Consider the following 14,438-nt stretch of genomic DNA (forward strand, 5'->3'; position numbering starts at 1 on the left):
GACGGATTTTAACAATCTATGGCTTGTTGGATAGCCCTCCGGGCCTCGGAAAATTTTTCAAAAGTTTGAGCGAATTCTATACCTATTTTTTATATATATAAAAAACGGTAAAAATCATGGATCAGAAAACTCACTGCAGAAAAGTTCAGTACTGATTTTTCAACAACGCGATTCTCACTAAAACTGATTTCGTATGGCAAAGAATTAGTTCACTAGCAAACATTCTGCTCGATGATATTCAAGAAAAAGTTCGCACATTCATTATATCTGATATATGATTCTCGAACAGAAGATTTTTGGGAAATGAATGTTCATAGCCGTTGTATCTAAACCCTTTGCAGAATACACGATGAATAAATTCGCCGATGATCAAAAACTGAACCTTCCTGAAAAAGGTTCAGTGTATCTAGATAAGTCGATCAATAATGGTGATGTATTTGAAATTTATTTGGTACTACATCATTAATAAAAGCAGCGAGTGCTGTGATTAATAATAGTTGTATTGACAATGAAAATAATCACAAAGCATGTTATGCAGCAGATTAAAACATATTAGCCATGTCATGCAATTTAGCTTGAATAACGTACGCAGAAGTAACAGTAGCGCAGACCACCCGCTATGCCAATTCAAACGCGCCATTCAAACACTGCGCCTACGGTGTGTTCGATACATGCTGACAATGCTGCGCCCCTGTTACATCCAAACCTCCGTTTACGAACACTTTTTATACGTTACCTCTTTTTACTTAACTCTTTTTACGAACCAAATCCCAAATAACGGAATCTTTTTTTACGAACCAAATCCCTAATAACGTAAACTTTTTTTACGAACCTACTTCGTAAAAAGAGGTTTTGGCATACATCGAAAGCAATTTCCGACTCCATGGAAACTAATACAATATGTATATTTTTGGAACGGGTTTAAAGAGTAGATTCCGGAAAATGATGATGGAGGTATTTTGGAAATCCAAGATGGCGACTTCCGGTTGATTGATATTTCTCGGAAACCCTTGCAATATCAGTATTTTCGGAACGGAATTGATAAGTACTTGTCGGAGAATGATGTTTGAGGTGGTTCTAAAATACAAGATGGCTACTTCCGGTTTATCGATAGTCCTTGAAAACCTTAACATTTTGGGTATTTTTGGAAAGTATTTAATATAAAGATGCCGCAAAACTATGTTTGGTGTCGTCTCGAATTCCAATATAACATCCTCCAGTTTATCGATATGCCTTATAAACGCTTAAAACAAAGAAATTTCCGAAACATATTGGATACCAATAAACGATGTTAGAGCTCGTTTCAAAATTCAATGAGGTGACTTCCGGTATAGTGTTTTAAAGGAATACCAAGTTCAAGGAAAATGGCAAAACTTTAAAAAAATACTAATAAACTGAAAGTCACTGTTTTGCATTTCAAAACCACCTCAAACATCGTTTTCTGACATCTACTCATAAATCTTGTTCCGAAAATAACCATTATGTAAGGGTTTTCAAGGAATATCAACAAACCGGAAGTCGCCATCTTGGATTTAAGAACCACCTCAAACATCGTTTTTCGACATCTACTCATCAATTCCGTTCCAAAGATACTCTTATTGTTAGGGGTTTAAGCAATCTCAATAAACCGGAAGCCGCTATCTTGAATTTTGAAACGAGCCGAAACATCATTTTCTTGCACTTACTCTTCACATCCGTTCCGAAAATAACCATATGATGCGCGGTTTCCACATTCATTACACAAAACTTTTTTTACGAACCAAATCCCAAATAACGTGAACTTTTTTTACGAACTACCTCTTTTTACGAACCCTCGTTTAGTTCGTAAATGGAGGTTTCGGTGTACTTCTATAAATCAAATTCATGCTAAATAGCGTTTTATTGGGTTTGATCTAAATATGTAGTGCAGTGTAATCAACCAGCTGGAATTAAAACAACTCTTCATCAACAATCACTATTCGGAATTTGGAAAAAAATATTTTTGGTTATATTGACCACCCTACGTGCATCGAAAATATCGCAGTCGTTATTTTTCAGTAGCGGTTCAGTTGCAAGTTTATTCAGGAGAGATTTTTTTTATTGATGAACATATAATAATTAATTCTTGCACGAATCACTTCTGTGTCAAACTGAAGCGTAGTGGAAACTCAGCATCGAAATATCATCGGAGACTCTTCTCCCTTTCGATTATCTTTCTGGGAGTATTTATGTGAGCGAAAATCCATCATTAAATTTCGCTGATAAAAAAAATCACTTGAGAATTTCAAGGTTCAGAGTTTTGTGGAAGCTTGTTTCATGAATGAAAATCTCGGAAGTGATTTTTGCCGTCACTGGTATTTTTTTAGAAAATCTCTTGAACTGATTTTTTTACGAGTGATAAAGAAATGAACTTTTCACTATCATGATTATCCCAAAACTGTACACTATAATCAAAAATAGAATACTTGTTAGTAATGGCAATACTAGTCCTCGTGTAAAGGACTGATGTACGAAACCCAACTTGGAAGGATTTTCCAGAACTGAAATTTTCTAATCTCTTTCTCCAAAAGGCATAAAACCTCTTCATCTTTCATTCCAACAGATTTTTCTAGTCCGAATATAACATAAACAGTTTCTAGCAGAGTTGCGAACTAGGCCTGTGATATTGCTGTACTTGTATTCAAATTACTTCTTTGATGAACTAGATTAGGAGTCAGTAAGTAAGTGGGTTTCAAGTAAAACCGACTCATAAGCATCAAGAATATTATCAGTGTATTTGAATTTTTATTATCCTGCAACACGATAAAAAGTTTGTTTTTAAACTTGAATTTGAAGCAGTTTTTACTTCTCTAGTGCTTAAACGCCAGGTTTAGCTTTGGTATTTATTATAAATACTGAAAAACATCAATCTACAAGTTTTATTTATTGCGTCCTTATAAAGTATGCTTACATTATCTGACAATTCGTGCAAACTTGATTAAATCTCTTGGGTAGTTCGATCAAACCGGATGGATGCTTGTCCGATTTATGCATTGGTTTTAAACCCAATATCTTTCCCATATTTGCATATCGCTTCCAATTGGAACATTGGATTGTTTGGAGAAAGACGACTAAACTTTTATTTCCAAATGGTTTAATTTTATGTGCTTCGGAACAACACTAGTATTTCAGAATTTCAAATTTATAAAAAAATGAAAGTTGCACTAAATTAGACTGACATGTTCGAGTCCCGACCTGGAGGGATTCTTAGTGTCAGTAGGATCGTAGTACTAGCCAGTGCTGTAAAACATCACTCATTTCAAATTAAACCGAATGTGGCACACATTGACGATCACTCTACTGCAGTGAACTTCACATTCTAATACACAACCTTCGCTGACGTACGGAACGGTTAGCATTTCGTTCCTCATTCATTTCTCCTTTAATCGAAGCTCAGTTTAACCAACACCGTCAGTTGGTCTTTTGAAATAAAATATCTCTTACAATTGAGTGAGAGTGAGCGGTCTGCAAATGAGCTTCATGTAAACATTCGAATTGGTTCAAGATAATGGGTGAAAGGTAAACCAGTCATGATAATTGAAATATCAATTACAAAATAAACATAAATTAATTGTTCCCTCTTTCAGTTTTTATTTTTAAAACTTTGGTTTTTTTTATTTTTTATACTTTGGAACGCATCTCAATACATTTCAAACAGTTGAAAATTATCGATTCAAACTTGCTGGTGACAATCGTAAACTCAAATGAGAACCACCACCCTCTATTTATAATTCTAACCTGAGAGAGTTTTGGCTATCGAGTTGATGTCCATGTCTATTCATGCTAACTTGCTCACTACCAACAGTGAAGACAATGAGGTAGGTAGACTACTTGGCACTTGAAACAGAGCAAGCAAAACTTCAAGTGACTAGGTACGGTTATTCCATTGACGATGAATTCTAGGAGCTTCATTTCAGTATGAAAACAAAAGTCAAATGGATATGCTGGTAATGACCAATGGATCTAATAATGTTCGATTGAAATTAAGTTTTACCGCACTGGTACTAGCCATGCAATGATTCTACTGTGAGATCTGTTTAAATAGAAAGGCCAAATGCCACAAAAGGAATATAATGCCAAGGCTTTTCTCTGCATATGGGACAGACAAAAGTTAATATATTTTCACATACCCTAGAATGCTCTGGTGGCTTTTTATATACGTTAACGCTCTCGTGAAGTATATTAGTACCTGAGAATTGAATTCTCACTAATGTCGTTTTCGCTTGATGCTAAACCTAACTCGGTTTCCACTCTAACTGCTGCCAAACCATTTGTTTGAAGCCAGTTTTGAACCTAGTTTCGACGATGTTGAACTGAAAATCGAGTCAGGTTTGCTCAAACCCTCGTTGCGAAGTGCGAAATCAACACAGTTTCGTGAAAAGTGTTTGTTTGATGAAACTACCCTGGGTCAGTTTCAGTTTTCTCAAGCGAAAACGACATAAAATTACTAAATTTCAATTTATTTACAATTAAATGATACAGGTAACTTTTGCAAAGAAGCTTCCATAAAAATATTCAAATTTAGTTAATACACCCAAACCTTCGTTTAAATCAACTGTTTTTACATTACCTCCATTTACGTAACTCTTTTTACGAAGTAGAATCCCAATGCGGGAAAACGATATTTGAAATCGTTTCAAAACTCAAGACGGTGACTTTCGGTTAATCGTTATTCGTTACAAACCATTTTGGATTTTGGAGAAGATTTCAAACATCGTTTTCTGAATTCTTTCGAAAAATATACATATTGTGACTGTTTGTAACGAATATCGATTAACCGGAAGTCGCCATCTTGGAATTTGAAACGACTTCAAACCAAAGATAAACTCAAGATGGAATAGTCCATGATTTTTCATATACCATTTAAATAGGAATGAAATTGGTTCACCGTCAGTTGCAGTTCACTTATTATTTGAATTAAAACAACAAGCGTCGAATCGTTACATGCGTCGTAACTATGACGATGTTTGTTTATGTAGAATTAATCTTAAGTTGCAACATGACAGATATCACGGTATTTTGTGGATATCGAGTGGATCTTAAGGGCTGAGGACAGGTAGGTTTTTTGCTATTTTCCCGTTTCATGTTAAATTTTCTTGGAAACGGTGCAGAATACAGAAAATTCACCTGACATTGTCTTCGAAATTTAGTTGAGGATATTCTGTGAAATTTCCAGAATGATTCATTGAGTTTAGCGGTCGTGTTGTATTTTTTCTGACTGAAGAACTGCTGAAAATTGGAACGCTCGGAATTGAATACCTCTACTTGTTCATCGAATATCTCGGCTTTGAAGGCTTGTATCATAAATCTACCGTGACAAAGTTTAGATAATTTAGTTTAGATGCGATTAGTACATAAAAACATATATATTACCGCGATAAAAATAAAGTCTTGTATTTTTCTGTGAAACAAAGTCAGTTTCAAAGCATGCGCCATTTTTTTCGCTTTGGTTTCTGAAAAAGGAGAGAGAAATAAAATTGGCTCGACAAGGCTGCCGAACACACAGACATCCAATCTTTGTGAAAGTTGAATATTTTTTCATTGTTCATTGGAATCCATGTAATGTCCAACCCATACGATAGATTAATGTGATAAAACTTCTCATCAAAATAATAAAATGTATGCTGGCAACCCGGTACAGTTTGCTCATATACGAGAGAGTACAAGAGAAATACGATGCGCAAAGGGAATTGAGCGAGCCACGTGGTCGATTTTAAACTCAACACGTGGCCCTCTGTCCTCAGACCTTAAAGCAGCAAGAATCAACTAGAATTATTACTAAGAATCTATCTAATTTGTTTTATTCGCTTTTGCGTTTATTTAGGTAGGGTTAAAATATATTCCACAGAGCATTTTAGGGTAGACTTCGTTCCTCAAGCTAACCCAAACCAAAAATGGCGAAAATCGAATTGTGACTAATAAGCGTTTAAACTCATGTCTTTTTATGCGGGGATTCGTACCGCAAAAAAAATCGCACAGCTTTGAAAATTCGTATAAAAAACGGCGAAACTTTTAAAATTCACTAAAAAGCCGTATAAAAAACGAATAATAATAGACTTGACTGCATAGACAATTCTTAGTCGAAAACGCAGCGCGCGCATTTCTCTGGACTTTATTTGAGGACAACAGCCAGGGCTGTTAGGACAAATTTGTGCGAGCTAGTTTACAGAGTATTGATACAGTTTTGAAAAGTGACTGATAGAGCGTTTCGTCGCTAGTATGCTGAATTTACTTGAAAATATATCCGAACCTAGGTGATCCACCTTTGAACTTATATAATCGAAATAATGAATCGATTTTTATATCATACTTTCCTCAAACTGCTGTTTTGAAAAAAAAAATCAGCTCAGCTTCGTCGAAATTGCTTGAAGCAATTGAGTTGTCACCTTTCAGAAATTTTCAAGCAGTAACGACTAGAACCAGAGTGACGATTTATCAACCGCTAATATTGGCAATCTTTAATCCGAAATGTTGGCAATTTCGTTAGCTTTAACTTGTAATTGACAGGACGTTTACTCATTTGGAGCTCGAAGCTGTCATTCCAAGCGAACAACTGTCGTCACTTTGATTATAGTAACTCTAGTAACGACAAAGCATAATCTTCAAATTCTCACCAAAGTTACTCAAAGTAGGCCTCTGCTTGAGGAGCTGCTACGATCGGGAAGTTCGATGAAACCCATAAAAATTGTAGAAAGTATTGTTTTGATATTTTTGATACTAGAATATGTCATCGTCGTGGGAGAAACCGAAGACCATTCCCGATCCATTTTTTTACGCGATGGAATCAACGATTACTGCCAAATACGTTGCCACGGATCGCCCCATACCCTGTGCCGAAGGGTGAGTGTGACACAATGCGGTGATGTAACCATTTTTTAAATCAAACCCACCCTAGGACAGAGAAGAACTTTCCAACTGTTCGGATTTGCAGAGCATCAGAATAAACTCCGATATGCGACGAGATTTACTTAGCACTTTCAACGGAGTGCGGAACCGTCATGCCGGATTGGTTGGTGCGTCGAACATGAAATCACTGAGGTGGGATGACGAGCTGGCAGCAATGTCCCATGCATGGATGGTCGATTGCTGGCGGCACCGTACGGACCCATGCGCTCAGCTGCATCAACCCGACGTTCGTATCCGGAACTTTGGCAACATCCGACAGGGTACCGATTTCGTCAGGAAGCGCTATCTGCCCAAATATTTTACCATATATATTATCAGGCATTGGTATCGGGAGCACCTGAATGGGTCACCGACGATAACCGAAGGGGATTATGTGTTCTACGGGGTGGAAAACAATTTCACGCTTCTCACGTGGGCAGGCTTGGAACGGATTGGGTGTGCCACCGGCAAGTACCCGGATGGATTTGTAATGGTGTGCAACTATTATCCCTTCTTCAGCCTCGAAGAGCCCGCCTATCGGTTGGGCAAACCGGCGGAAAACTGTCCCCGGAACTATCCGCTGAAAAGTCGAATGTTCAAAAATCTCTGCATTTGCACCAACGGATTGATTGATCGGGCCCGGATGGCCATTCGGTGCTGGCCTGAAATGATAGTAAGCACACTGATGCTGACTTACGGGTACAGACGGATGGTTCGAGTCGGCGTTTAAAGGTGCTGCTAGGTCGTCGGTGATGAACTGGATCGGCAGAGCCAGAGCCTCAGGCGGTGCACGGCTGACGGTCACGCGGAAACACCGATACACACCAAACAGGCCCAGCACGACTGCGCCGATGAGCGAGAATGACAGCAGAAAATAGACGTATCCTGAAATAAAGAGAGAAAGAGAGTGGAAGAAAAAAAAATAGTGTGAGCTGAGATTTATCGGTTTAGTTGAAGGTTGAAGCAATGAATGTGGAAACTTTGCTTTCATATTGCTAAAACATCTACTCATTTTCTTTAAAACTTGATATTATCTATCCAGCAAAATCCATTCCATGGATCTCAATTTTGAACGTTCATAATTAAACCCAACACCATCAATTTCATTTCCCTTAATCGATTTATCTCGTAACAATATCTGTCTGCACGTTACGCTTGCCACCGGAGGGCGTGGATCCGAGTAGCAGAGGCCGCAACATCGTTTCCAATTGTCCACTGTCTGGTCACTATCAATTAATAAATGAACTTGGTAATAAATATGCATCCGTCGGCCGTGCGTTTCGATCTCAAATCACTTTCGGACGGTCGGACCGGATGGCGCAGAGGCCCCCGTGTTTCGACGGCCCACCAGCGCAGATTAATTTGCGAGCGCCCGGCCAGGCCAGACCCAGTCGGTGAAACACATGCCAGTCTGTGATGTCTGATGCCACGATTGGCCATACCAGCGCAATGTTATTCGCGAAGAGAGTAGTTACTCGGTAGGTGTCTGTTTTTTTTTTATTCCTTTCTCGGATCAAGAGAAAATGCATAGCCATATGCTTGCCTACTATCAACGTAGATATTGTGCACCTACAGCTGCACTGCTTTGGGAAATTGTGCACAGCAGTCAGGCGGGGACGTTCCCGCCGGTGACCTTGGTTCGTGCATCAAGGTGCAGTCAAAAAGCTGCTATCAACAGGGATGCTCATTTCCGGCACATGCCAGAGTATGTTTTACGCATTCTGATAGATTCGATACGGTTCGGTGAGTGAATCCAGTGCCGTTTCGTCCTCATGTGCAATTCAATTATTTTTAGATACTCTATTTATTCGATGAAAGCATGTCGGATGGTACCGAATAAATAATAATGAGCGATTTTATCCATAGCATAATATGCACAAATTCACCCCAAGCTGCTTGCACTTGCTGGTCAAACGATCTTTGCATATCGCATTGCCTTGGTGCTCTGAACTCGAGCACTTTACCTTGTGCACCGAGTTCATTCGTCTCAAGAAGAAAAGGAATTACTCAACTCTGAGATTTGCTGTTCTCTCTGCCCCGTATGGCCCTGTGAGAACTTGTATGATCTTCAGGAGAGGTTTCAGTGGCTTACGTTTATGGCAGTTGAAAACAAATTGCTGTCTCAGTTGCAACGTCGAAGCGGCTTTATTGATGAAGCTATTGACAGCACCGAATTCTGCTATTCTATTCGATGATACCAAATAAGTTTAATTAAAAATCCCATTCAAAAGTTTATAGTTATTTCATTGTATTGAAAAATACAAGTGAGTATCTATTCCTCAATATTTAGTTTTCATTTACAACGAACTGTTACATCTAATGTCGTACCACATAATCCGTGCACAACCCGTGAATTTTGTCACAATACGCCACTGAGTTAACCTATTCGGTTTTGCCGTGAAGTCAAATATTTTGATTTGGTTTGTATCGAAATTTACGCAATTTCGGAATTCGCTGCTGATAATTTTTCATAAAAGCTTTTCAGACAAAAATGAAAAAACGGATCTGGAAAATCACTAAATAAAGTTCTTCTACGATTTTTTGCATGGGTGATATCAACTGAAATTATTATGAAACACGATACTGAAATAGAAGTTTGGTATACAGCTATGAGTTGCCAACCCTTGGCAGAATGCTTGATTAATAAAAAGGCCAAGTAACTAGAAGTGGAAGTAGAAGTGAACTTAGACCTTAGCACTTAAATGATCCGTGCCGGCGCCGGCTTTTAATTGGCATAGGTCTATTAATGACAAACGCGTGTAGAATTTTACTTCCTTACTTACTATGAAGACTTTGAAATATTGGCAGATAGAAATCAAATTACTTTATTCGAAACAAAATGCAGCTACTCATCCTTATTAATGGGAGGAAAAATAATAGTACCGTCATACCCTAAATTTTTCTTGAATCTAGTTTACAAAAATATACTTTATTCGTGATCTTTAGCTGTTTGTGTTGAATGGCTAAAGACAAAAACATTTACCAGAAGCATTTGGTAATACGATTTATTCACGTTTCGCTTTCGGTTCATCAGTGCTTAAAGCAGTGAAAATTGAGCTGCCATCTCCGCGTAGCACTTTAGAATATTGCACCAGGGTGCATTATCCTTTCTGACGTCTCGGGAGTAAACGGATGACGAGCGACTACTGGTCGTCACAGAATTCGGGCATTTAGGAAGTTTGAAATCGAAATGAAATATGTGCTATTTGTACAAACCAAAAAAAAATAATCCCTAAGTGTTCATTTGGAATAGTCAATAGTAGTTCATAATGAACCATCATACGCTTGCTCGAAATATCCGTATAACAAAAAAGGCTACACTGCTAGTTATATACTGATTAATAGTACACCAAATTAACAATATTGCACTGACGAGTCGAAGACGAAACGTAAAAAATTGTGAAATCGGTTATGTGCCCAAAGCACAAAGACGGCTTTTAGTTAAACCCTCCTAAATAATAAAAATCTGTGGTTGGCCAGTTCAGTCGCCTATTCGTTTCGCTCGGATGTCAGAAAAGATATTGCGCTTCGGTGCAATATAAAAAAGTGCTTCACAAATAGTGTTAACTTTACGTCTACGTAGCGGTTCAAATTGAACTGTTTAAGTTTTGGCATTAAGCAGTTCAATTTTAACTGCTCTGCTTTGACGAGTCGAAGACGAAACGTAAAGAATAGCGAATACACAAGAATAATTTTATTTAATCAAATTAGGGTGGTAGTTTGTAGTAGGTAGTAGATCATTCAACTATTGTTTTTTATTGATAAGGAAATTAAAACTTAATTTTTCACGGACCACTTTGGCGTCGATTGAAAGCGTTAGTGAGGAAGCATTCGGCAGTGAAATTTCACCGGGAGCGTTTCTCCATTTCACACACGCCTTTAAGTGAAATTTCTGTGCATGGAAACTGGCCATCAAGTTTCTCAGAAAAGTTTACTTTCGAACTTCGAGGTTTTAAATTATTTTGAAATTCGTTTCATGGATGAAAAAGGGAACGGGTCATTTCGCTGAAAGGGCCGTTTCGCCGAAAAAGTCAATTCGCCGAACGAGTCATTTCTTCGATAGAGACAATTCGTCGTAACAGAAACATCGAATACATCACATTATGTATTAAAAAACAAAAAATTCTGGCTCTTCTTAAAAAATAATTATTTGTTTTATATTTCCTAGTTAATTGATGTGCCACATAACCGAAACCAAGATTTTTAGGCAGCATAAAGCCGCCTAGACAACGCCAGCGAAGCCGCATTAGATCTTTTTCATTTGCACTCAGCTAACGGAAAATACCGCAAACATTTTCCTGGTAGATATACCAAAGCAAATGCCTTGATGCTAAGTAGCTAATAAAGTTAATAAAGTGTTCTTAGAAACTGCGTTCTGAGGATCATGAAACGAAAGAGTAGTTTTAAAATTAAATTAAACCAAAAACGTCTCTATAGATGCATATAAAATTCATTTAAATTTACGATTGAAGTCATGTAAACATAAATCATATAACTAACTAAATTCACAGTTAATTAAGCTGAAGTTAACATCGATACAGACACAAAATTTATCTTTACATGTTCATAGATGTAATATTCAGTCGTCAGCGAAGAAATTACGTCATGTTTGAATTTACGTCAAACGTAAATTACATTTTTTTAAAGAATGTAACACTTATCATTGGCATTTATAAAGTCTTACGTTAGTTTACTTATGTTATGTCGTTTTCGTTTGATGCCAAACCTAACCCAGTTTCCACCCTAACTGATGTCAAACCGTTTGTTTGAAGCTAGTTCCGAACCTAGTCTCAATGTTGTTGAATTTAAAATCAAGTTAGTTTTTTTATCAGGTTTGCTTAAATTTCCGTTGCTTAGTGCGAACCCAACACAGTTTCGTGAAAAGTGGACCTGGGTCAGTTTCAGTTTTTTTAAACGACATTAATTTGTAGCCCACGGCTTAAAAACGTTTCCTGTCAAATGTCTAAGCTGGATTCTTTGAAAAAAACTTTTTTTGTTGCTTTGCTTACATTCCCGTGAATGTGAAATTATCAACATCAGCGACTTGTTTTGCTTACGAGCTGCTTCGGCTTTCCTAAACATTACGCAGCAACTGCTTACCCAACCAAATATAACAAAAAGCAACTCTAGTAAAAATGAATGAATCAGGTGTTGTGGTTGGAATAACAAAATTTTCTAATTAATATCAAAAAGAGAAAAAGTTCAATTATAATTCTATTATGGCCTTTTTTGTTCGAACATGAAAATAGTTATCTTGAAACACCAGCCGTATGCTACACCCATTTCTAAAAACTACTCGAATTGCGATTAAATTCGACTAACAGCTGTTTCCACTCGATCTAAAGGGTGATTTTTTAGGAGATTTTCAGGATTTGTTAAAAAAAAATAACACAAAAAATTTGATAAAATTGATGAAATCCATAGAACGATCAATATATTTTAATTTTTGATGTTAATTCATGCAAATGTTGGCCGCGGCTCCGCTTTAGATGGCTCATGCGCAAGGACAGTGACTTTTTTGGGATGCATTGGTAGCTCTTGCAATGCTTCTGGCTGATATTCACTTCATATGCGACAATTTTGCTTGTTGAACTTTGCCAACGCCCATTCATGATTAAATTATAGATCAAACTGAACAATTTTGACACTATCACAAGACACGATTCATGCGAGATCTATCAAAAACAGTATTGCCAAAATGATCCCAGAAAAAAAATCAAGCTTTACCTTCTTTTGATTCACCGAACAGTGCAGTTTCACATTTTATTATTTGGGAATTTTTTGACATCTTGTTCTGATACTCCCGGAATCACAAATCAGAGACCGTATTAATCGAATTTTTAATACCAAACACGAAATATTTTGGAAGTCGGTTAAGCCGTCGCTGAGTTTTTGTTCACTATCCCTGGTATTTCCGGAACTGAGAGTCGAGGACCACTATAACTGGGCTGAGTTTACATAAACAACTTTCATCAATAAACGAGTAGAAAAAAATTAAACCAATTTTACGGAAATTGCTCTTTATGACACATTTGAATTTTTTATTTTTACCCTGTAATTACGAAACTGGAATCGTGATTAAAATCTCTCTCTCTCTCTCTCTCTCTCTCTCTCTCTCTCTGCGTGTGTGTGTGTATGTGTAAAATAATCACACTAGGTTTTCTCGGGGATGAAAGGTCTCGTGGTCCCACACGGAATTCCTTAATTTCATCCGGCTCTGACATCCGGTTCCGGAGTTATAGAGAAAAGTGTGTTCAATATTAAACACTGTCTCTTAAACCGGCGAAACAAAATACGTAAAAAATGTTGTAAAATAGACACAAAACCGTCAATCTTTGGGTCAAATGGTCTTATGGTCCCATAAAAAATTACTGCATATTTTCGGATAGAACAAACATTTAAATCGTCATTTAGAATGCGATGACAAAATTGTATAAAATCTTCAAAATTTGAATAAAAACTAGTAGAGTTTGATCGTCATGTTAGTTGGTGGCCGTACGAACCGACTTGGATTATACCGGTTCTCGGGTTCCGGTGCCGGAAGTGCATATAAAACAGAATCCACTTCGTTTTCTTAAGGATGACTTACACGAGCAAAGCACTTTTTCATTCTGTATGTTATATTATTTAATGCACAAGCAATCCCTTGGTTTCTTTCAAAAATCGAAGTAATTTTTTTTGAATAGAATACCACAGTATTATACATGAGAAAGGCATCATTACACCACTAGGTGGATTAAAACAGGTTTTTTTGATAACGGTCAATAAGCCATCCATCAACATTCACTTTGAAGAGTAATTTCGAATGACTCGGCACTCGCGGAGAGTATGTCATAGTAGTCAACGGCAGAGAAAAGTTTTCTCTTATTCTCAAGTTCAATTTAATAGTCTATTTTTCCTAGCTCGCCTGCAATCTCTCGAAAGTGGAAGTTGACAGGTTGACATTATTAAAAAAAAACGCGTGAAGTGTACTCCGTCAAAGACAGGTGACTCTTTTTGTTTTCTCTATCATTCTCCTCTTCCATGTTGAAGTAAAATAAAACAAAGAGAATATTACCATGAACATAAATCGATAGAGTCCATTATTATTTGCAAAAAGTCATCGGACTTGAAGTTTATTGGAGTAAATGAATATATTTCAATATTTACGCCGTTCGGTTATTATTTAGTCACATCGTAATCAAGTAGTGACCGGAGAAATGAAGATAATATCGATTGCTTCGGCAATCAATGAGCGTCTAGACGAGTGAATTTTTAAGTTTTACACACCGGCTCTCAGACACTCAATACATGGTGATTTGTAAAGTCTGGTTGGCAGCTGTCCAGTGACATAAGCTATCCAATCTTCATCGTACAATGTTGCTAGTTGATAGTGACAGTGCTTCTCTGAGCCAGACAGTGAATCAGGTTATGAGTTAGGGGCTGTTCATAAAAGACGTCAGGTCGCAAGGGGGAGGGGGTGTTTCACAAAACGTGACCTTTTGTGACAGGGGGAAGGGGGGAGGGGTTGTTGGAATGTGACGTCCAATATTTTC

At 37.4% G+C, this 14,438-nt stretch overlaps 1 protein-coding gene across 1 annotated transcript in view; it reads right to left on the reverse strand.

The window, feature by feature from the left end:
• Positions 1-14,438, reverse strand: part of LOC131435482 (serine-rich adhesin for platelets) — a 549,621-nt gene that overhangs the window by 66,328 nt on the left and 468,855 nt on the right. Inside the window, exon 3 of the mRNA XM_058603410.1 lies at positions 7,601-7,788. Within this exon, the coding sequence (XP_058459393.1) occupies positions 7,601-7,788 (188 nt within the window). The remainder of the gene's footprint in view (positions 1-7,600; positions 7,789-14,438) is intronic.

Source organism: Malaya genurostris, chromosome 3 (genome assembly GCF_030247185.1).
Source record: "Malaya genurostris strain Urasoe2022 chromosome 3, Malgen_1.1, whole genome shotgun sequence".
NCBI classification, from domain to species: Eukaryota; Metazoa; Arthropoda; class Insecta; order Diptera; family Culicidae; genus Malaya; species Malaya genurostris.